This window comes from Miscanthus floridulus, chromosome 9, assembly GCF_019320115.1.
Source record: "Miscanthus floridulus cultivar M001 chromosome 9, ASM1932011v1, whole genome shotgun sequence".
Taxonomy (NCBI): domain Eukaryota; kingdom Viridiplantae; phylum Streptophyta; class Magnoliopsida; order Poales; family Poaceae; genus Miscanthus; species Miscanthus floridulus.
Genome location: NC_089588.1, coordinates 10109416 through 10133364, shown reverse-complemented (window position 1 = coordinate 10133364; position 23949 = coordinate 10109416). Strand labels below are relative to the sequence as shown.

Here is a 23949-nt window from a genome sequence, read left to right as displayed (position 1 = left end):
TAGCGAGATAAATTGATCTGCAAAAATATTTTTTTAAAAAAATATCTGAAAAATTCTAAAATACATTTTCAAAAATCTGTCCAAATTTTTTTATATGGAAAAAATTATTTAATTAAAAATCCTAAAACATGTTATCATCATAAAAAAAAATAAGATTCAGATGGTGGTTTAAAATCCTAAAATTCACAAAAATTTTACGTCCTCTTGTCCTCTTGAAACACGCCGAAACAATGGAAGTCCAAAGGAGTAAGCTCAAGCAAGAGGAGGAGGTGACACCTGAGGCATCCTCAAGCCCTTGAGAGGCTTTGCTGGTTATACTACTCCTTCAAGACTTTTTGGTTTGGATAAAGATCGTGAACTGCTGGTGTTGTGGGGAAATGAATTTGTGCGGTTTGCTTGTTAGCCACAACATTTTACACTTCCCCAGGATGTTGATTCCTTCAGTGGTGCCAGTTGATGGAATGTGTGATCACTGTTTGACAAATGGAGAAGGTCTTTAGGATTGGACGCCCCTGTCAATGAACAAGATATATACCAGAAAACAGAGAGAAATGTATAGAGTTTGTAGTATGTGTGTGTGTGTGTGTTTTTAAGGTTAGACATGTAAAGAAGCAGAAGTGTCCGTGGTGTGCAGGTGGCTGTCATCTAGTCTAGCAGTCAAAAGAAGAGCAGCGAACCAGACTGGTAGGAGGAAAGCAGAGTTGGGTTAGTTGCAGATAACATTCAATTCAGAGCTGAGACTGAATTTTAAATGTACTGGTTCGTTGGTTGGTTGTTGATGAAGTATCTTAACTATTGCTGGATACTCTGCTGGTTGATGATGGATCGTAAACGTAAGGCTGTCATCTTGTTTTTGAAACGAAGAATTTCTGTCATCCTGGATCATAATGTAATTCATTTTAGACTTCACCGCTTACCGCTAAACGCAAGCCACCAGACGTGACCTCGTCGAAATCCGTTGAAGGTACGGGGAGCTCGGCCGGACATGCTCGCGACCGGGCTTCTCCCCCGTTCTGGTACCGAATTTTTTACTATTTGGCTTTTTTTTCGAAAGTTTCTCTCAAATAGATCCCTGATAGAAAGAATTCCAGAAATGGACCCTTGTCTCGGTGCCAGAGTGAGTGGCGTCGAGCTCGGCGCCACGGTCACTGGCGCCGAGGTCCCGGGCACGGGGAAATGGCCTGCCAGGGGCTCGGCGCCAGAGTGACTGGCGCCGAGCCGCCTAAATATCTACCGGCCAGTCTCCTTCCCCATCTCGCCCTAGCCGTCCCTGCCCGCGCCGTCGCCGCTCCACCGCTGCGCCCGCGCCCACGCCCGCCCGCGCCCGCACGCGCCCGCCCGCGCCGAGCCCGCGTCGCGTCGCGCCGCGCCTGCCGCCCCGCCCGTGCCGCTGCTGCTCCGCCTTGCCCCCTCCACCGCCCGTTGGTTGGCTACAGCGCCGAGCCGCCACGCCCTCCACCGCCGTCCTCGCCTTTGTCTCCACCGGCGGCCTCGGCCTCGCCCCGCCTTGCCCCCTCCACCGCCGGCCTTGCCCCGCCTTGCCGACGTCCACCGCCGCCCTCGCCTCGCCCCGCTTCCCGCGCTCGTCGAGCCGGTCTCGCCGCGCGGAGCGCCGGGCACTCCGCGACCGCCGCGCGCCACCTCTGTCGTTGGCCGCGCCACCGCAGGCCCGGATCTTCGCCTTGACCTAGGCCCATCGTCCGTCGACCCAAAAAGGTAAAAAATATGAATATACAATGTACCTATTTAGTTGGTGTTTGTTATTTACTAGTTATACTGTGATGACTTAGTTAGTTGATTTAGTGAGATATATATGTAGATAGGTAGAAACATAGATACATTAGTAAATAGATATAGTTAGATAGCTACTTAGATATGTAGTTATATTTGTAGTTAACTACATATGATTTTGCTATTTAGTGAGTACACTATAAATATATACGTAGTTATTATCATGATTACTTAGTTTGTAGTTAGAAAGTACTTGTTAGGTACTATCTATCGTCTAATTTGGACTAAAGGACATGTGTTTCGTTACGTTTTTGAAATAGATGGACAACCTAATGACCATATATTATGGAGACACGGTTGAAAGCGATCGTTATGGATATGTTGAGTTTCTTGACATGCAAAGCGTGCCTGTGCTATTCAATGATAGGCCTTCATTTAGTGATATGGTTGCAAGGACTCGGGAGGAGCTGCATTGCTTTGGAGATGATGATATTGCAGTTGATGGTGTACTGCACCTAGGTTGTCCTCCGAACATCTTCAGGCGAATGATCTCAATTGGTTGTGCGGATCAGTGGGACAACTATGTGAGATCGGCTATGAAGAGCCAGCTGCAATGTTTGGACGTGGTTGTTCGTCAGGTGTTAGTTGATCCAATCCCTCATGGGTTTACCCCAGCAATGGATCATCCGGCACACATCGACCCTTCCGTTCTGGAACCTTACCTGCATGTGCAGATTGCGCCTATGGTTCCTGATGCTCAATCTGCCCCCAATGCGTTATTTGGAGATGGTTGTCATACTCATATTTTCGTGGCAGATCCTCCTTAAGAGATCCCTTTGACACAGAATCATCCGAGTAAGTGTCTTAACCGTATGGTTTTTGGGAGCTTATCCCGTTCCTTACATCTATTTCTTTCATTCTTTCCTTATTTCTGTAATGACGTTGCAAGAGACATTCCTGAGAATATGGATGTGCCCCATGTTGCTGCGCAAGTGCACTTTTCAGATGGATTTCGTGGCTCCAATAATGTTGAAATTATGAATGATTCGGAGCCATATGAGATGGCTAGGGCTCTTGATTCTGATGATGATTGTCCTATTGGAGAGCTGACGGAGAGTGATGTTGAGATGATGAGGCATATCTTTCCTGACCGCCGTGATCCTAGAGTTCATGAGTTTAGTGATCTTGCTCATTCTGATCTGGCGTTTGTAGAAGGACGTGATGATGAGCTCCTAGAAGCTCCTAAGGCCGGTCCTAACATGGCAATTGATGAGGGGAGGGTGTTTAGTGACCTCCCTGCTTTGAAGAGGTGGTTGCAGGCTTTTGCAGTGATACGAAAGAGGCCTTACAGGGTATTGCATTCATATGTGGAGCGCCGTTACACAGTTGTGTGTGGCAAGGAACGCTGCCCATGGAGGGTTTGTGCAAGAAAGCAACAGGTGACTGAAAAATGGAAGATCACAAAAGTTGTTGGGCCACACAATTATGCTGACCATGAGCTGACACTGAGGCATCGACAGTTGACATCTACCCTCATTGCCAAGCGGTTGATAGGAATTTTGTAGGGAGAACCCAACATGAAGGTGAGAACAATTATCAGGACCGTTGAGGCGTTGTATGGAGGATATATGATAACTTATGGTAAAGCATGGAAGGCTAAGCAGTGAGAGTGGAAGATGATATATGGGGACTGGGAGGATGGGTATGAGCAGCTGCCAGTTCTTTTCAATGCAATCAAAGCGGTGAATCCAGGCATGCATTATGAGTACATCCCAAAACCTAATGCATGGAAGGATGGGAGGTAGATATTTTTCCGTGCCTTCTGGTGCTTTCCTCAGTGTGTCGAGGCCTTTAGGCACTGTCGTCCTGTCTTCTCCATTGATGGTACGTTCTTGATTGGCAAATACCAGGGCACACTTCTTATAGCCATATCCTGTGACGCGAACAACAAGTTGGTTCCTTTGGCATTTACTTTGGTTGATAAGGAGAACAATGACAGTTGGGGATGGTTCTTGAGGCTAGTCCGGATACACGTGGTTGGCCCTGGCAGGGAGGTTGGCGTCATATCTAATAGGCATCAGGGCATACTTAATGCCGTGTGAGAGCAGTTAGAGGGGTATGCACCTTTGCACCATCATTGGTGTACTCGACACCTTGCGGAGAATCTACTATGGAAGGACGGTGTCAAGAAAAACTTTGATCTATTCTAGGAGGCTGCTCGACAGCTTGAGGACAAGTACTTTAGGAAAAGTTGGAGCAGGTCAGAACCGCATCAAATACAGAAGGTAGACAATGGCTCATAGGTTTGATGAGGGATTTGGAGAAATGGACAAGAGCTCATGACGACGGTGGCTGGAGGTACGAGTTTCAGTGCAGCAACATGGCAGAGTCATTCAATAAGTTGTATTGGGGATACGTGGTATGCCCGTGAATGCAATTGTTCAATTCACCTTCTATAAGCTTGTTGCCTGGTTCAACGATAGACACGCCCATACATTGCAGTTGAGGAGTGATGGAGAGATATGGGCTCCGAAACCAAAGGCACACCTAGAGAAGGCAAGAGAAAGGGCTAGCACACATGAGGTTGCATGCTTTGACCACGCCACAGGGACTTATCAGGTCGAGCATAGGGGCGGTACAACGTCCGACGGCGAGGTCCGAGAGTCGAGGATACATGTGGTTGTCCTTCAAGATTTCAAGTGCACTTGTGGTAAACCAAGGCAATACCACTTTGTATGTTCGCATTTGGTGGCAGCAGCTAGGCATCGCAACTATAATATTGAGAGGATGATACCTCACGAGTTCAGTGTCAACATGCTTGTGAACACATGGAGCCCTCGCTTCGTGCCTTTCTGGGACCCTGGAGAGTGGCCTCCATATGATGGGCCAAAGTACATTGCGGATCTAGCTTACCATTGGAACAAGCATAGATCAAGGCAGAGGATGAGTCATAGGATGGTTATGGATCAGATGCCCGGAAGAACTAGGCGTGGGAGAGGAACTCCATTTGTTACTGATCCCGAGCAGTACGAGTGCGGCAAGTGCGGTAGACTTGGCCACAACTCACAAAGTTGCCATTGGCAGATTAGTAAGGTAGGACTATTGGTTTATAGTATTATTTTATATTTGTCGTATCATATATTTAATTATGCATGTCTCAATTTATGCTTGTATTTGTGTCAATTACCTATACATTTATAAGTTCATGTTTCATTGTACATTGCAATTCTAATTCATTCACTTTTTTTGTAGGATGGAGCAATTCCACCTGCTCGACCCGACGTACGAGAAGACCCACCGAGGACGTCTCGTTGCGCTGGGGCAGGTAATAATCTATAAGTTTTATTCGTATATGTGTTCGTGAAGTAACATGTGACTATGTTATATTCGATGCAGGACCTTCCGAACCTTCGTTCTAGGACCCATAGTGGGTTCTTGGACATTCGGTACGACGATAGGTACACTCCTTTCCTGCAAAGAGCTAGCCTGGATATCATCTCCTTTCAGGTTCGTCGTGGGTTGCCCAAGTTCAACTCAGCGGCGATAACTACGTTGGTAGACAGGTATTAAAGTGAATCATTGCCTCCATTCATGGCCATTTGTTCATGCGATTGACTTTTTGACAAGTAATCTTGCTTGGTCTTAAATATAGGTGGCGGCCGGAGACTCACAGCTTCCACCTACCTTTCGGGGAGATGATAGTCTCGCTTCAGGACTGTCAGAAGATGCTAGGCCTAAGGATTCATGGGAACCCAGTCACCGGGCAGTGCAGGTCAGAGGGCTGGAGAGCACGAGTGGAGGCCTTCCTTGGGCGTGAGCTTGGCGAGCAAGGGGCTCGCACTTCTAGAGTTCCCATCTCATGGCTACGTACAGAGTTCGCATAGTGCCCCGAGGAGGCAGATGAGGAGACGGTTGGGTACTACTGCCGGGCATGGATCCTACACCTTTTTGCTTGCGTTCTCTTTCCCGACACGACGGGTGACAATGCGTCCTGGATGTGGATCCATTGCCTCAGTGACTAGGACCAGGCGGGTCAGTACAGCTGGGGCTCTGCAGTCTTGTGTTTTCTATACCGGCAGCTGTGCGAGGGGTGTTGTCGGTCTACGGCGAACCCATCACTTGGTGGATGCGTGTACCTGTTACAGCTGTGGATGTGGGCTCGTTTTCCAGTTGGTCGTCCAGAGGTACTGGCTCATCGTGAGTGGTTCCAAGGTCAGCCTCCAAGTCGCCAGCCGACGTGGGCGTACCTTTGGGACCAGGTCAGGGTTTTGCACACGAGGATAGACCGGGCATACATTCAGTACACGAACGAGCTAGATTCGCTGACGGCGTCTAGTGTAAGTAAATTTTATTTTCCATGCTGCTTTTAAAAGGATTAGTATACCATCTAACAACATCTTATTTGGACATGATGCAGGTGGAGTGGGAGCCGTATGGTGGAGAGGACGCACTTCCTTTTCAGCTGAGCAACGTATGTGGGGCCGGCGACTACTTCTATAGGATGAGGTGCCCTCTAATCTGCTTCTATGCTGTCGAGTACCACCTGCCAGATAGGGTTGCACGCCAATTTGGAGTGAGACAGCTTTGGCCTATGCCTCTGTTCTCGACTAGCGTTGACTTACACAAGTAAGTGTTTTGATATTTCAAATGTCTCATGATGATGGTTCATTTCTTATAATATGGTGCCACGTACGTGGATTAATGTAACGATGACATACGTGCAGGTTGGATCGTCAGAGGAACAAGAAGATTTTTGACTGGGAGAGGCACCACCAGTCCTACATTGAGGAATGGGAGGAGATGCATGACAACCTGGACGACAACGAGCCGCACATGAACCGTGAGTTCAGGCGGTACCAAGCTTGGTACCAGCATTCGACAAGGTGCAGGCTCAGGCTATAGTGGACCGAAACTGACTACGCCGACATCGAGTCCTCCGACGATGAAGACACGACGTACGACCGGTCCACTTGTGCAGGAAGGCAGGTGGAGGCAGGACCGATCTTGGACAGAGTGGTAAGCCAATCGACTTATTTTGTTACGTTTAGTTACATAACAATACATTAGGCGTTCTTGGACCGACATTAGGAGTTATCTATTGTAGTTATTGCAACCTTCGAGCCGTATAACCCTTATAATAAGTTACATTCTTGTATAAAAGAAAACAAAACTAAATGATATCTGTTCAGAAGTCTTATTATTGAAAACATTGTTGCAGGGCAATACACTGAGAAGCTCAGTTGAAGAGATCGAGCGTGTTCGGCCTAGAGTCAATGATGACTACATACTTGGCTTCCTAGATGTAAGATTAAAAATATTCTTTCAAACAAATCATTAATACATTATATTCTTTTAGTTAACATAGTTTTGTACAACAGAGGCTGTCACGTCATCTACGCCGTACGGCTGGTCGTTGTGGTTGCAGGACAAACACGACGCATGACGTGTACGATCCTTCCGTAGGAAGAGGAGCCTTGGGTTCCTCTAGTCAAGCAGCTATAGGGGACGAGGAGGAGGACGAGGAGGTCGCCAACGACGATGACATGGACAAGAGGCACGATGAGCTTGGGCCCTCTCAGCTCCATGACGCTCCATCGACTCATCCTACACCGCCTCTAGGCACTAGGCGACGCCGTCCACGTGACCCTTACACTCCAGGCACCAGCGCTCTAGGTCACAAGGGTAGGGGCAAGAGTAGGAGACAGTGAGGGACGTGGTAGGTATTACTATGAACTATTGTGAATTTTGTATTTACTTTTCTTTAACTATTCGGGACTGTATGAACATTGTGGACTATTTGGACTTTGCATGACATATTATGTTGGTTGTGATATTCGTTGTGGTTGCATTATGCTTGTTGGATGATTAAATGTTTAGAATATATATTGATGTCTCTGTTTGTAACTATGGATGCTTCTAATACAAGACCGTATCTTGCGATTTTTTGCGTGAACCTTTAATCATACTACACTTGTACAAAGGCACAAATGTAGTATACAGATTAACTATAAATTTATTATGTTTATAATCCAGGAATATTTGTACATACGTTGTGTAGAAGAATCTAGGATTACCAAGCAACAGTGAACGAATCTATGCTTTTCAGATAATAAACATAGACTTTTCAGATACACGGACAACATTGAATTATCACATCACTGATATAGACCTTTCAGATGCACGGACAACATGCAAGGAAGCACAACTAAACTCTATCTCCACCATCCATCTTATGACTATTTGATCCAAGGGCTGAGGTGAAGAGGCACACGGATCGCTGACATGGCACATTGAAAGGCCTCCATTCCTCCTCTCAACCTATAAATAACCACTCACTCCCTCTCATTCACACAAACAATAAGGAAGAAGAACACTCCTCAGCATTTGCTTTCGTTGTAGTACCAATGTCTGGAGGGTTGTCCAGAGGGAGAGGAAAGGGGAAGAAAACTACCTGGGGGTGGGAGGGTCCTCTTGGTCCCGATTTCTTTGAGGAAGCTCTTTATGAGAGGTTCCCAGTTGAGAGCAAAAGTGATTTCACCAAAGAGGCACCACTGACAGGATACGATGAAAGGAAAGAAGAGTGGCCAAAATGCATGCATGGTGAGGACTGCCTAGTGCAGATGTTCACCGAGGGAATAGATGGAGGTCGTCGTTTCTTCAAATGCCCGCGAGCATGGGTAATTGCTATTACTATTTGTTTCTTCGACACTCCATCGTGGTGAATCACCCAAAGCCGCTCACAACTTGAGTTGGGTCACCCACAAGCTCCGTCGGGTGATCACCAAGCTTCCAATCACCACCAAGCCGTCTAGGTGATGGCGATCACCAAGAGTAACAAGCATGAACTCTCACTTGACCACGTGAAGCCTAATGAGAAGATGGATGCACACTTTGCTACTCTTGATTCACTAATGAGGCTACTCTCTTAGATTCTCAAATCTCAATCACCTCACTAGGACCTTGCTCTTCTTGACACTCACAAACGTGTTTCTCAGCTACTGGAATGAGCAAAAGTGACTCCACACACGAGTGGAGCTTCTATTTATAAGGCAGCCTGAAAAACAAGCCGTTATGAGCTTCTGTGGGGTGATTGGACGCTCCGGTCATGTTGACCGGACGCTCCGGTCAGTTCAACCCGCATTCCAGTGTTTAAGTGTTGACCGAACGCTGTCAGGGTCCGGTCACCACTGACCGGACGCGTCCGGTCGCATTAAACCCTCACTGGATGCTTACTGTACTTGACCGGACGCTGAACCCCCAGGGTTCGGTCAGTACTGACCGGACGTGTCCGGTCACAAATATCCTTCTCTAGAACCTTACTGGAGTCGACCGGACGCTGAACATCAGCATCCGGTCACTTGACCACTCCAGCGCTCGGTCGCACCGAATGCAAACTGCTTGATCAAATGAACTGACCGGACCCTGCGGCCAACGTCCGGTCGTATCGGAGCCAGCGTCCGGTCAGCATTTGACCCTCCATTCACTTCCAACTCTCGATCATATGTGAATAAAGTTTGCTCCAAAGGATCTTAGGCATATTGAGGAGCTACCTAGTGCTAGTTTTAACAAGTGTGCACCACACCTAACTCACTAGACTCACCTAGGTCAAGCTACCTATCCATACCCCCCTTAATAGTACGGCCAAAGGAAAAACAAAGTCCTAAACTACTCTAAGTGTCTCTCCAACTCCAATCGACACTTAGAACTAGTCATCCTTAACCTTGTCGTCCATCCTTTGAAAACCGAAACGATTTCCATCGTAGGGGTATGACCACCTCGATTGCCCAATCGATCTCCATTACCATGACCTAACTTAATTGCCTCTGCAAAACACACGTTAGTCATAGTAATCTTGTATTGACATTAATCACCGAAATCCAACTAGGGGCCTAGATGCTTTCAACGTGGTCCATTATCTCTATACTATTTATGCGCTAATATATCTTGCAAAAATTCCCGGCCAGATATTATTTTGCAATGATTTGCTATCTAGTAGCAGCGCTACTCCTACCAAATATTGGTGGATTGAAGTTAAGAATATCTTTTGATATCTTAATAGCACAAGTGATCTTGTTGTGTTTGTTTGGAAGAACCCACGATCCGATTGGATATAATGATTCTGGTTGTCTATTAGATCCCCAAATTCTAGATCATTGAAAGGCTTAGTGTACATGTGGAAAGACTATTTTGTGGAAGTCTTTAAAAGGATACTAATGGCCACTTCCACCAATCATTCTGATATTGTATTTTACCAGGCTTCACATGAATGTGTATAGCTTGACAGAATGATATATCACATGCTGAAGTTATGTGGTGTTCATTCTATCAATCAATGGTCATTATCTATAAAGGTAATGCAACTTATGTTGTGTAGATGGAGACAAGTTATACTTAATGTAATATTTTGCACTAAGATGGTTATATTCCATAGATAATATGGGCATATGAACATTTGCAAACTAAGTCTCATGATAATCTTGCAGAGATATTCACAGAATCTACCATACTCCATATTTCGTATGTGTTGAGTGCATTGGTATGAATTTACTTCGAGGTTTGCTAGTATCAGGGTGAGGGTCTCTTTGATTAATAACTTGTTACAAACATCATATTGCACTCTTTTCTTTGTATGAGTTTTTCCCTTGGGGTTTCTCATATAAAGTTTTTAATGAGGCAATATCAACACAAGGTTATGTCATATCATCTATTTTTTCCCTATAGGTGTTTTTGGTGGACGATATTGCGACATAAGATGCATTGTACTCTTTTCTTTATGAGAGTTTTCCATTTATGGTTTCTCATATAAAGTTTTTAATGATGCAATGTCAACACAAAGGTATATGCTATATCATCTATTTTCCCCAACGGGGTTTTTGGAACATGATATTTGAAGCATATTGACCCTATGGTCAAGGTGTTTTTAGACTAAGGTTTTAGGTTTATCTCGAAGGGTCTAATAACATTGGTGATTATATATCATGGTGTTTCTCCTTATTTTTTCCACCGGGTTTTAAGGAGTTTTGTCTGGTATACTGGTATTACTTTGATTTTTCTCATAGGGTTTTCCAAAGATTCATAAATATGCATAATAGATGAATAGTGAAGATTACAAGAAGCAAATTGATCGAGGGGGAGTGTTAAGAATTATTATTTAGTGATCAATTAGAGATTAATCCAAGGGGTGTCTTTTCACCCTCTCTCTCTCTTTCACACTTGCAACCGCCCACATGGGCCCTGTATATATATACACACACTGTTCATTGGGAATACAATAGAGAATCATTTGTATTACTCGATCTCTCTCGCTCTCTACTTTCTAACAGAGAGAAAGCCAAGAAGCTAGGAGCCCACAGGTGAAAGGGCTTCGAAATAAAATTTCAAGATGTCTAGCCAATTCCACCAAAAAGCAAAGCCAATAGCAAGTGAAAGTAGCATCAGACGTCAATAAAACCTTTATAAATTCTATTAAATAACTTATTCAAATTATTACTGAATTTTCTTCTGAGCGGAAGAAGCATCAGACGCCAATAAAACCTTTATAATTTTTTAACGAATAACTCATTCAAATTATTATTAAATTTTCGTATGACATGATAGGTCATAGTTTAATTTCTAAGTTTATTAAACCTCGCCAGATGTCTACTGTTGCATAACTTTTATGCGAAGTGATGGCGAAAGTATAAGTGAGATAGTAATAGTGTGTGGTTCACTAAGCTATCTACCATGGCCATTGCGCGCGGTTGGTGCACAGTTCTTTTCCATGAGCACCGTCGCACCATCAGCCTAACAAACCAATCATCTTCATCCATTTTTTTTTGTAGCACCCGAACTTCTGAGTCGACTCTCGCTTTGTAATCAGTCACGGCGTGCGCCCAAAATAACGATCTCAAAATAAAAAAAACTTAAAACTATAAAGTTGTAGATCTCATCCAGAGCTACCACTTTTATGTATGTAAAAAGTATCTTCAATTGGTACCGTACAAAAAAAGATAAGATTTTTCCAAGGCGACAAGAGCTCGTACGCGATTAATACGGTAGTGAAACTATATATTATTTTTTGTGCATCTTAATGATCTCAAATGCAAAAACTCAAAACCATAAATTTGTAGGTCCCATTGAAAGCTACAACTTTCATATAGAAAGTATCTCCATTTGACACCATATAAGAAAGATATGATTTTTTCAAGGCGACAAGCGCTTATATGCGATTAATATACCGCTGAACATTTTTTTGAGCATCTTAACGACCTTAAATGAAAAAACTCAAAACTAGAAAATTGTAGATCTCGTCGAAAGCTACAATTTTTATATTAAGATCATCTTCATCCAAGATAGTATAAAAAAGATATAATTTTTCTAAGTTTACGCCTTGCCACGTTGGCTAGGTGCAACGGGAGAAAATAAGCTATCGAATATTCATAGAAATGAGAGTAGAAACACTGAGAAAATAAGCTACCGAATATTCATTCATGTAAAATGAGAACAAGAATGACATATAGCTATTTATATTTTATCCTTCTATAAAATTTGAAACTACAATTTATTTTATAAAAATTTAATATTGACAATATTTGAGGATCCGTTAAAATCTATAATTTTAATTTTTATTTAAATCATCAAGAAGTTAGTTGTTGATACGTTAAGTATTGGGCTGTCTGATGGTGATTATGACAGGACACATCTCTCTATTGTCCACATGGCAACACTCATCATGGATTGCATTGGGCATGTAAAGTTGTATTTATTTAAATTGGACCGAACAACAGATTGCCTAATACTTTAGTTTACAGTTTAATTATTCGGACCAACGATTGAACCACGTTCTAATAAGAAAACTTGTGTTCTTAATTGAAATAGTGTCAATAATTTGGTGGTGAGAATCTTTATTTTATAAAAATTGGGTCAAGAGTTCAAAGGTCTTTAATTATTGCTTTTATGATTTTTTTCCAGCATTTATGGGAAACAAACAAAAAAGAGAAATAAGAAGTCCATTTGCGGATGCATGGGAAGGAAAAGAAAAAGGGGGAAAATGTCCCATACGGACTGACGGTAGAAGGAAAAAAAGCCGCGGGAGAAAAGTCGACGTGAAGCCGGGCGGGAGTCGAGGCGTCGCACCATGTCCGCCCCGCGCCGCCGCTTCCCTGGCTCGGCACCGTCGGGCCACGCCGCATCCGCCTCCGTTGTTTCGCCGTGGAGCTTCCTATGCTCGAACCGGTGGACCGCCTCCACGCACACGGTGCAGGTGCAGGTGCAGGCGATGGGAGCACAGGTGCCTGCACGCCATGCCAACATAACTACATGTACTCATAACAAATTCTGAATGAATTCTGTAAAAAAAGACCTAAGTTTGACCAGATTTCCGTAAAAATTATATTATTAACAAATACTCCCTATGTTCTAAATTATAACCTCGCTTTAACTTTTTTTTTATACATATCAAAATCGATGTATCAAAAAAGTCAAAGCGACTTATAATTTTGTAACGGAGGGAGTATGCATTAATAGACTCATCATGCAAGATTTTCCACGTGAAGATCGTTGCCCGCCGTGGCAGATCGTGCCGCGCCGACGGCGTGTTTTGGCCACGCTAGAGACCTAGACGCGGCTAAATGGGTTAGATTTGAAGATAAAAAAGCAACAGGGTTAGGTTTAGAATTTGTTTTTAAAAAGAGTTAAAAATAATAAATAAAAAATCACCGAAGAAGACCAGAAACCTCTTCTTCTAATGCAAGGGAGCGGAGCCGGGGAGCCGCCGCCCGTTTCCGTTTCCGTTTCCGTGGGGAGTTCCGCCCCCGAGCCGTGGTCCGCCCGAAGATTACCGAGAAGGAAAACCTAATCCTTTTCCGTCCCCGCCGCCCCTTGCGTGCCGTCATATATAGCAGCCGAATAGAGAGGGGAGGAGAGATCAGGAGAACCCAAATCACACCAACCTAGGAAGCCTTTTTTCGATTCGATTCGACTCTTCTCTTCTCGCCAAGAAGGAAGACGAACAAGATCCGATCCGTTTGTGGTAAATCCATCATGGCAGCGGCAGGAGCAGCGCTCCTTCGATCGGTGGCAACCAAGATGGCCCGCGCACCGCCTCGCCTTCCGTCTGCCCTGGAGCGCCATGGCCGACTCCCAGCAAGTTCTAGATTCTCTACATCTACTGGTTCTACGCCGCAGCCAGCCAACCTTAGGGTACGCTGCTCCTCTTTGATTTGATCTGGTTTGGTTTGGTAGTCTTTAAATTTGGTCGACACATAGGACAGTAATTAGTAGACTAGGCATCTTTCCTTCATATAATTTTTATTAGAAAAAGTAGGACTACGCATCTATCTTTCATATAATTTTTCTTTATTATTAGAAAAAGTATAATCTTTATATTAGAAAACGTTGGTGAGGGGAAAAAACATTTTTTTTCTTTCGTCGATCTGAATCTGAAGTAATAACGATTTGTGAATCTCGTACAACCTTTTATGTAGCAACTTCTATCCAACTTAATTTTGTTTATTATTGTTATTACTTGCTTTTAAGCAATAGTTATTATTATTATATTGTCGTTTGACATGCTACAATCTTCCCTTGAGTGTAAAAAGGATAGCATAGAAGATTGATTTTTAAGGTTACAAAGCCCAGTCATTTAGGGCCTAAGCTGCTGATCAGAGCTGGTTCCCTCTCTACCATGAAGCTCATCCCCCATCGGCTCACACTCACCCAACTGACCCCCTGTTGTCATATCTATCATTAGGCTATATAAAACCTACATTACTATTGAATTTTCAATGTTGACATGCTTGTTGTCACATTCATGATACTAGGTATTACACTACAGGATCACATTCACATTTGATCCTATACTTGAGATTAGTAATATCCATGGTTGATTTGTGTCATGCCAGCTCTATGCGACCACGTGCATGATCGTCATAACCTTCATATTACTGGTATTGATGATGCTGTTTGTTCTATTATGTTTCTTTAGGGGCCTCAAACTGATCTCAAGAAAGTTCGCAGTGGCAGTGAGTGGGACCGGTATGACTTCTTGTTCCAATTTTGGGATCTATAAAGAAACTAATGACCAATTGTACCTTAGTATGAATTATTTATCACTCTTACACTCATCATTTTCATTTCAGGGTAAAGACCGCAGCCATAGAAGCTACAACCACATGTGCCTTCTTAACAGTTGTTGGTGGCGTCATTGTTATATGCGGCTGGGTTAATCCAGCACTGGATCGTATCACTGCCAACTTGGAAGCTAGTAATCGACTTGACATGGAAATAATGGATGAGATAAAACGCGGTCATCAAAGGATTCGTGAGCAATGTGGTTCAAGCAAAAGTTAGATTGAAGCTTGAGATTTGGTGGGTGAGTTTTTCTGAAGGTCAAAGCATAAAAACATTGAGTGTGTCCATATATATGATGCCTGAAGTTTCAAACTTTTGTTATCTTTGATCAATGATTAACCTAACAAAGTAACAGTAGGGAAGATTCTGTGACAAAAAAAATGTAGCATTTGTTTCTTACATCAAAATTACTAATCTAAGACCATGATTTTGCTTATAGGAATAAATATACGAGGTAACGGCTTAAATTCTGTTTAGGGATTGCACCAAATTAAGCAGTGCCTTACATTCCTGAATGGTTGAGTTGAAGGTGTATCAATGGTTTAAGTTGAAGGTGTGCCTGTATTTTGCCAGTTGTCACTGAGAAATTTCCATTGGTCGCGGCCCGCAGGTGCTTGTTAGCACTTAGCGGAAGTCCGAATGTGATATTTTTACTGTCCTGTACGAGACCTGGTCGTAGCGTCCATTTTGTCTTGACTTCGTTTGGTATTCTGATGGCTTCAGGATTGGACATGGTCATTCACTCATTCTGGTTCTGGATGTAAAATTCATTTTTAACGTACAGTATACAATGATGAATCATAACACATGCTAGAGTCTGGCGCCTACGTTGTGTGAATAGATATCTTAGATGTGGTCACATTGACAGAATAGATGTATAGATGTTCAGTCGTCACATTGACATATTGAGTGTTATTAGATTCATTGATGATGTTTTTATTCGCGATCTATTTATTTTAGCAACCCAGGTTTAGTGGTTTTGGTACAACCGAACCGTACAAGTATGTTGGTGTTTAGACTTCGAGAATAATCCATCCATACATCTTTTGCATTGTGCAAGTGATGATCCTGGGCTTCCTTTTGCCTTTCTGCAAGTATTTGGCCATAGCACATTACATAATTAACTGGGAAATTTTTTTTGGAGACTTTACTGAAAATTGAGCCTTTGTGAACTTATCTGGTTTCGCTGGTTAACCTGAATGAATCAAAAAGAAATTAGAGTACAATCGATGGCTCGTGTAAGCAAAGACATTGAGACGAGTAATACTGCACTACTGCTGCTTACTTTTCACACTGCATAAGATTCAGACAGCAGCGTAAAGAGGCAATAAACCCAGGGACCAACATCCTTGTGCAATCTCATCTCATCACATATATATGAAATCGACACGACTGGTAAAGTTCGAATTTCTAATCTTCATTCGCATGCAGGCATTATTCAAAACTAGGAGCCTGCTCCTACACGTGAATGATGTCGCATGGCTGGAACGAGCAAACAGCACGCGATGGAAAATACATATGCCCAACATTATTTATCACTCTTCACTTGTCATTTTCATTTCCGGGCAAAGGCCGCAGCCGAAGAAACTACCATCGTGGACTTGAAAGTGGAAATTGCCGAGCTCAAGATTGCATTGGATTCAGCTCGTTCTCAAGGAAACGTGTAGATGAGAGGGGTCTTGCATTAGAATCGGTTTGGTTGTTTAAGGAACCGTGTAGTTGTTAGTTGCTGAGGGTGTCAATAATTTACTTACTACTCGCTCAGTTCCAAATTTTAAGTCGCTTTGACTTGTTTCTTCATCTATTTTGCTATGTATCTAGACGTAATATTATATCTAGATGCATAACAAAATGGATGTACCAAAAAAGTCAAACTGACTTATAATTTGAAACGGAGGGAGTAATATATATATATATGGAAATTATTTCCTACTCCTAGGGAGTAGTTACTCCCATGTGTATATCTCTATATTTAGGGCGTATATGGCCTGACAAAGTGTATGTAGATGAAGTATATAATCATACTAGACCATCTAGGGTACTATGTATGTCAAGTATGCAAGTATACTTAGAGTATATGGTTATACTTATTTTATGTACTACTATCATAGTATTAAATAATATATTAAAAAATATGTTTTTTTAAAAAAATTTCACATAGTAAAGATCTGGAGTATCTTAATACGAGTATATCAACGTACTCAAACTGATAAATGAGTATGTATACATACGCAACGTGATTTATTGATCATGGGAGTAACTACTCCCGGCAGTATATAAAATGCATATGTAGGTGATGGTCCATGCGTTGCAACAGGCATGCAAAATTTGCATGATCTTTTTTTACTGGAGATTTGTTTATTTTAGCAACACTGGTTTTGGTATAATCGTACAAGTATGTTGGTGTTGAGACTTTCGATAAGAATAGCTTCCGTCTTTTGGCAATTGTGCAAGTCTTTTGCTATTCAGTCAGTGTTCCTTTTTTTTATGGAATTATACGGCCAGCGTTCTCATCTCGAAGACATAAGCACAAGACATTATTTATTTATTAGGAGTAATAACCGGAAAATATGAGACTTTATTGAATTGAGCCTTTGTGGAGTTATATGTGGTTTAGCTAGTTTCCTATGTTATTATAATATTATTAGTTGGCCCTAATGGCACACAAGCATGAGTACATAAGAAATTAGAGTACATGGATGTGATGGCTCATGTAAGCATGACTTTTTACTGTTGTGTTAACATAACATTCAGACGGAGGCATAAGACGGCAGCATGTGCATCAAGAGCCAATAAACCCCATGTGCCAAAATTAATCTCATCCCATATTTATTATATATAGTATATGAAAGGAATTGACACAAATTGGATCTCAAGTTGACAAATAGATTCTATCATCATCATTTTCAATTTACAATTTCGATTTAGTGAAGTACCTCTGATGGTAAGGCAAAAGGCACGGGAACCCAAAGTCGATGGAGAACTCATCTTTGCATATGCTAAGATTGACAGGCTCAGTGACATTGAGGAATTCATTCTTATGCCAAATGTTGGTGACCGTCTGTATGATGAAGAACTATATGAGGCTGCAAAGATAATCTATGCTTTCATCTCGAACTGGGCTAAGCTGGCTGTTACCCTGGTTAAGCTGAAGCAGTTCCAAGGTGCTGTGGATGCTGCTCGCAAGGCAACAGTGCCAAAACATGGAAGGAGGTCTGCTTTGCTTGTGTTGACGCTGAGGAGTTCCGTCTTGCACAAATATGTGGTCTCAAATTATTGTTCAGGTATACAAGTAGGAGTGCATACTGATATTTTTTTTTCTAGTCTCTGCTTTATAACAAAGCTTCTATGATATATTTCTTTCTGACATACCTGCTTTTGTATTTTTGTTTAGGTTGATGACTTGGAAGAATCAGTGAATACTACCAGAATAGAGGATGCTTCAGTGAACTTATTGCTCTCGTGGAGAGTGGTCTTGGACTTGAACGTGCACACATGGGCACCTTCACAGAATTGGGAGTTCTATATGCTAGATACCGCTCTGAGAAGCTTATGGAGCACATCAAACTTTTCTCCACCCGTCGCAATATTCCTAAGCTTATCCGGGCTTGTGATGAACAGCAGCACTGGAAAGAACTCACCTACCTGTACATACAGTACGATGAATTTGACAATGCTGCCACCACTATTATGAACCACTCTCCAGATGCATATGATCATATGCAGTTCAAGGATGTCTGCATTAAAGTTGCAAATGTTGAGCTATATTACAAGGCAGTTCACTTCTATTTGCAAGAGCATCCGGATCTCATCAATGATATGCTAAATGTGCTTGCAGTTCGGTTAGATCATACCAGAGTTGTAGACATAATGCGCAAGGTTAGCTCTGTTTCAATTCCATCCCAAATTTCTGATTGTCTTGTTGCTCTTTGGACAGGCTGGCCAGTTGCATCTTGTGAAACCATATATGGTTGTAGTTCAGAGTAACAATGTCTCTGCTATGAACGAAGCCTTGAATGAGCTTTATGTTGAAGAGGAAGACTACGAGAGACTCCGTGAATCAGTTGACATGCATGACAACTTTGACCAGATAGGTCTTGCCCAGAAGGTAAAAAATAGCCAGATAATCGTGCAATGCCTATTGTTACTGCTTTGAATTTAATAACCTGTGTTCATTTCTTGAGCAGCTTGAGAAGCATGAATTGCTGGAGATGAGGAGGATTGCTGCCTACATTTACAAGAAGGCTGGCAGGTGGAAGCAATCAATTGCTCTATCCAAGAAAGACAACATGTACAAGGATTGCATGGAGACATGCTCACAATCAATCTGGTGACCGTGAACTGTCAGAGGACTTGCTTGTCTATTTCATTGAGCAGGTTTGGTTCAAACCCATTCTATTGATTGATGATATGATACTAGTGATAAGCTAAGTCAATACTATATACATCAAAAGGCTTAGTCTGTCTGCTTGGCATTGCATTCTGATTAGTAAACACATACAATCATGTAACGCAGGGCAAGAAAGAATGCTTTGCTTCCTGCCTCTTCATTTGCTACGACTTGATCCGGCCGGATGTCGCTCTTGAGCTTGCATGGATGAACAACATGTTGAACTTTGCCTTCCCATACCTGTTGCAGGTAACTTATTTCGGTCCATTTCTTTGCTGATGTTTATTTACATACAGTTTACTATAGTAACTAACATCCGTGCTGCGTGTGTAGTTCATCCGTGAATACACTAGCAAGGTGGATGATTTCGTGAAGGGCAAAATTGAGTCGCAGAAGGAAGAAAGAGCCAAAGAGAAGGAGGAGAAAGATCTTGTGGCTCAGCAGGTAACCTAAAACTGCTCTCACATGTTTTCTTTGTGCAATCATCAGTCATCTCATGCTGAGGCATTGACATGACAAGTTGCATTCCGTTGTGCTGTGCAGAACATGTACGCGCAACTGCTTCCTCTTGCATTGCCCGCTCCGCCAATGCCTAGCATGGGTGGTCCTCCACCTCCGATGGGTGGAATGGGCATGCCTCCAATGGGTGGAATGGGTATGCCGCCAATGGGCCCTGGTCCGATGCCAGCATTCGGGATGCCGCCAATGGGAAGCTACTGAGTCATTTTTGCACAGATCTTAGATGATGATATGAATTGTTCCAAGTGTATGCAAAAGTGGGACTTCTTTGGAATTGTAGATGATTACAGTTTGAAATCAATGTTCTTTATGGTATCGAGAAATTTTTGGCGGAGTGAAATCTTAGCCAGAGTTTGAGATTTGCAACCTGTTATACCGTACGATGGGATAGGATGAGGATGGTTGAGCATGAGCTGTTGAAAGCTGGCACCATTTGTATAGTGTGATAATCTCTGTATACACATCTTGGTTGTATTAATTAATACTTGTCAGAACAGTGAAGGACAAACAAATGTATTTCAATTGTTAGTATGTGTATTTTATGAAGTTGTGGGGTGGTACCAAAAGCTGTTGATTTCGATGGATTTGTATTCGAAACTACTTCCCTGTCAACCTGAGGACGAAGCCCAAGTCAGAAAAGTGAAGCAAACAATTGGTCAGAATTCAAGTTGCAAAACGCTCAAGCGGTCCTGACCCATCAGTCAGGCCCATTAGGCCCATGCCCTCCCCTCCCCCTTAAACCCCTGCCGTGCCTACCTCCAATTCGAGGCGAGTTCGGGCTCTGTAACAAACTCATCGGCGAGGCGAACTCCTCCCCCGAGCCGATCGCGTGCGGTGCGAGGGTGATGGCGTCGGCGGCTCGGGCTCTGGCGTCGGGGGCGAGGGAACCATCGAAGGTAATCTTGCCTTTCCTTTCCTCTGCACGGATTCCGCATCCGTGTGATCCGCCCATTGCTTTTCCGGTTTTCTAGCGGTAAATTGGTGGTAACTTAGATAAACCCTAGATTGGGGGCTGATTGAGATAAACCCTATCCTTTCCTCCTCAGGAGTTCGGGACCTTCCCTTTCCGCTCTAATTTTCTAGTGTGATTAGGGCTATCGATGCGATTAGATCCATGCTCTTCTAGCGAATAGTAATGTACCAAGGGCCGACACCGTACGGAAAGTTGTTCAGAGATAGCGCTGATTGCCTAAAAAAACCGGATGGGTAGGTGTACCGTGCAATAGATGTTCTGTTTGAGTCTCTCCTTCATCAGTTAGTGTCTGTAGGTGTGTGTTCTGTGCGTGATCATCACCTGCAGGATGCAATCTAGGCAATTTAATATTAAACATTTCATAGAAAGACCGCCAAAACATGGTAGCAAAAGTACATGTAATTAAAGCATGATAAACAGTTTCATCTGAGCACCGCAATCAGGACATGTACCTTGATTTTCTATATGCCTTTCCATGAGATTTGCTTTAACCGGCACAAAATCGTGCATCACCCGCCACCAAAAAACTTTCACTTTGGGGGGAATTGCTAGTTTCCATATCCTTTTTCCAAAATGGATTATCCTCACTTACTGAAGAATTTGCAGTATTTGTTTTGTTCTGTTCCAACATACGCATTGAGAGGGATATTAATCGATACGCAGATTTGACAGAGTATATGCCATTTTTTTCTGCACTCCATGCCCACATATCCTCCTGCAATCTTCCAAGTGGAATTTTCCGGATTTCCTTTGCATCAGCTTCTAGGAAATTTTCTTATAAAACCTGTTCGTCCCAAGCAGAGCCTTCTGAAGTAAGGAGTTCATGAACTTTCTCAACTGTAGCTTCTGGTTTCTTGTACAAAGGTTTAAACCCTGGTATTCCTGGAATCCATTGGTCTGTCCATACTTGTGTAGAAGTGCCATCACCAATTAATTTGATTAAGCCCTTCTCCAATACTTGTCTACCCTTAAGGATTGCTTGCCATGTATGAGAACTGTTACGTTTCCTTTTAGCAGACAAGAAAGATGAATTGTGGTGATATTTGCCCTTAAGAGTAGGAGCACAAAGAGAATCAGAATAGATGTTCTGTTTGTGTTGCTGTGGGTGCAGAGTCTCTGCTGTGCCTCTGGCACCGTAGGCTCCTTCATCAGTTAGTGTCTGTAGGTGTGTGTTCTGTGCGTGATCATCACCTGCAGATGCAATTGAATTTGGCACCGTGATATGTGCAGCCACGGCGTCGTGTGCCTGCCAATGAGTCCAATTTTTCCTAGCAAATCTCTTGTCATTTCTTCTTGCTTTCCATAAATACCACAAAGTTGTTAGAATTTTTTTGCAGTAAGGAATTTGAAACCGAATCAGATATTATTGCTTTAAGATATTTCTATAATATACAGGTTATCTCGAGGCTGTTCAGCACTTACAGCCCGTACTTGAAGACCAAATCCGGCCTCATCGTACCTGCTTCCCTGGTCCCGAAGGAGAGTAGGTCTGAGAAGGTGATCGCTTTCATCAAGAAACTTTGGAAAGGGATGGACGAAAGGTAACACTATCTTTATGATAAACAGCGTGGTTCATTATTTATGATAGCATCCTTGTCGCACTGCAATGTTAGAAAGTAATTTAGGAATGCTGCTATAACTTAGGTATGTAAATTTTGCCATTTCTTTAAACCAATTGAGTAAGTTTGGTGAGATGGCCAGCTCCATCCTTTCTTAGATTGTCCAAATCTTTTTGGTTAGGTGGTCTTGAATGTTCAAATTTGCTGCAATTATTAAACAAGCTAATTAAATCTGTGCATCATCAAAAAGGGGTTGCATAAACACATTCCAATGCTTACCAGGATGTTTTGGTCATGGGATCACTAGACTAAGGAATATATTCTTCTTATAAACCTGTCAAGTGTCATTTTAAATGGTGATAAACTGTGTCTGCAGATCCAAGAACAATATGTTCGACCTGTTAGGGAACGGTCTCACGATTGCAGTTAGTGGTGGTGGTACCGTAATGCTGTCAACGACTCTTCTGCAAAGAATGGATAAGCTCGAAGCAAAGGTGGATGAATCTCTCAAAGAACTCAAGACATCGGTGGCCGACCTCAAGGTACAAGTGGCCAAGTCCGATGAGGAAATTGATGCCAAATACCACAGGCTTCAGACCGAGGTGAATGGGCTGTCTGACGCCCTCGAGAAAGTCAACGCAGGGGCAACAGGTCCCGTTGTCAGCACTGGTGAGACCTAAAGACCATTTTTTCACACAGTACATTGCTTAACTGGAATGAGACCCACGCTTGCTGAGACTGCTTATATCGTACTTACTCCGTCCTGCGGCTGCCTGTTATGAAAGGCGTAACATGTCTGTCCGGCTATGAAAGGCATAGCCCTACGTTTGCTGAGAATTGCTTGTATATATCGTACTCACTCGATCTGTCCTGCGGCTGCCTGTTATGAAAGGCGTAACAAATTAAGGTTCTGTCTGTCCTGTTATGGCATAGCCCGTTTTTTGTGTTTGTTGTTGTTACTATATAGTATAACACAGGTCAGGCGGTTGTGAGCTGGATTGACTCATCTGCTCCACGTACCATCCGTGCTTTGTATTGCTGCTACACCTAGCTTGTTTCCTTGAAGTGGGGTGGCAGTGACGCATAGATCCACGACTTCTCCACATGACACTCGACTTGTCGCTTCACTGCTGGACTTTGACCTTTGGGTATTCAATTACTGGCTCGACGATCACCCCTTCCGCATAGGAACCGGCCCTGTTTGTTGTTTGCCTACGTACTTGTATTAGAGAAAAAAAAGGATTTTTTTTTGCCTACATACTCTAGTATCTTGTATTCCCTCCGTTTCAAATTACAAGTCGCTTTGACTTTTTCGGTACATCCATTTTGCCAGGCATCTAGATATAGATATAATAATATGTCTAGATGCGAGAAGCACGGCGAGTCCCGCTGTAGGTCGTAGTCGTCGTTGCCGAAGGACGTTGTCGCAAACAACATTGATCTTGAGATCCCATCTGGTTCGCCGTGGATCAGCACACACAACCCCTAAAGGGGGCCCCTACCTGGCGCGCCACTGTCGACGAAATATGGTCAGCAGTCCACCGAGGGGGGTGCCTGTGGTGGTAGATTATCGGTAGGATGCGTGTAATCAGGAACCAGATGGTGACATAAGGCGCAGAGACAGCGATTTAGACAGGTTCGGGCCGTCTGGTCGACGTAATACCCTA

The 23949-nt window shown here is 43.1% G+C and overlaps 2 protein-coding genes and 1 pseudogene across 2 annotated transcripts; all 3 read left to right on the top strand.

Moving 5' to 3' along the window:
* Positions 1-13445: 13445 nt before the first annotated feature.
* On the top strand, positions 13446-15153 carry LOC136483389 (uncharacterized). The gene is made up of 3 exons (XM_066480440.1): positions 13446-13911; positions 14696-14745; positions 14850-15153. The coding sequence occupies exons 1-3, from the start codon at positions 13753-13755 to the stop codon at positions 15058-15060; spliced, it is 420 nt and encodes a 139-aa protein (XP_066336537.1). The 5' UTR covers positions 13446-13752; the 3' UTR covers positions 15061-15153.
* A 150-nt stretch (positions 15154-15303) lies between these two features.
* Positions 15304-20302, top strand: LOC136483387 (clathrin heavy chain 1-like; annotated as a pseudogene).
* A 247-nt stretch (positions 20303-20549) lies between these two features.
* On the top strand, positions 20550-23030 carry LOC136483174 (uncharacterized). Its single transcript, XM_066480253.1, has 3 exons — positions 20550-20646; positions 22119-22264; positions 22659-23030. Exons 1-3 carry the CDS (start codon positions 20596-20598, stop codon positions 22960-22962), a joined length of 501 nt encoding a protein of 166 aa, XP_066336350.1. The 5' UTR covers positions 20550-20595; the 3' UTR covers positions 22963-23030.
* Positions 23031-23949: the final 919 nt, after the last annotated feature.

Excerpts from the sequence above, each read along its gene's own strand:
- LOC136483389 (XM_066480440.1), top strand. The coding sequence starts at position 13,753 with ATGGCAGCGGCAGGAGCAGCGCTCCTTCGATCGGTGGCAACCAAGATG. Across the intron at positions 13,912-14,695 it reads CGCAGCCAGCCAACCTTAGG|GGGCCTCAAACTGATCTCAA; the intron begins GTACGCTGCTCC and ends ATGTTTCTTTAG. Across the intron at positions 14,746-14,849 it reads AGTGGCAGTGAGTGGGACCG|GGTAAAGACCGCAGCCATAG; the intron begins GTATGACTTCTT and ends TTTTCATTTCAG.
- LOC136483174 (XM_066480253.1), top strand. The coding sequence starts at position 20,596 with ATGGCGTCGGCGGCTCGGGCTCTGGCGTCGGGGGCGAGGGAACCATCG. Across the intron at positions 20,647-22,118 it reads GGGCGAGGGAACCATCGAAG|GTTATCTCGAGGCTGTTCAG; the intron begins GTAATCTTGCCT and ends TATAATATACAG. Across the intron at positions 22,265-22,658 it reads TGGAAAGGGATGGACGAAAG|ATCCAAGAACAATATGTTCG; the intron begins GTAACACTATCT and ends CTGTGTCTGCAG.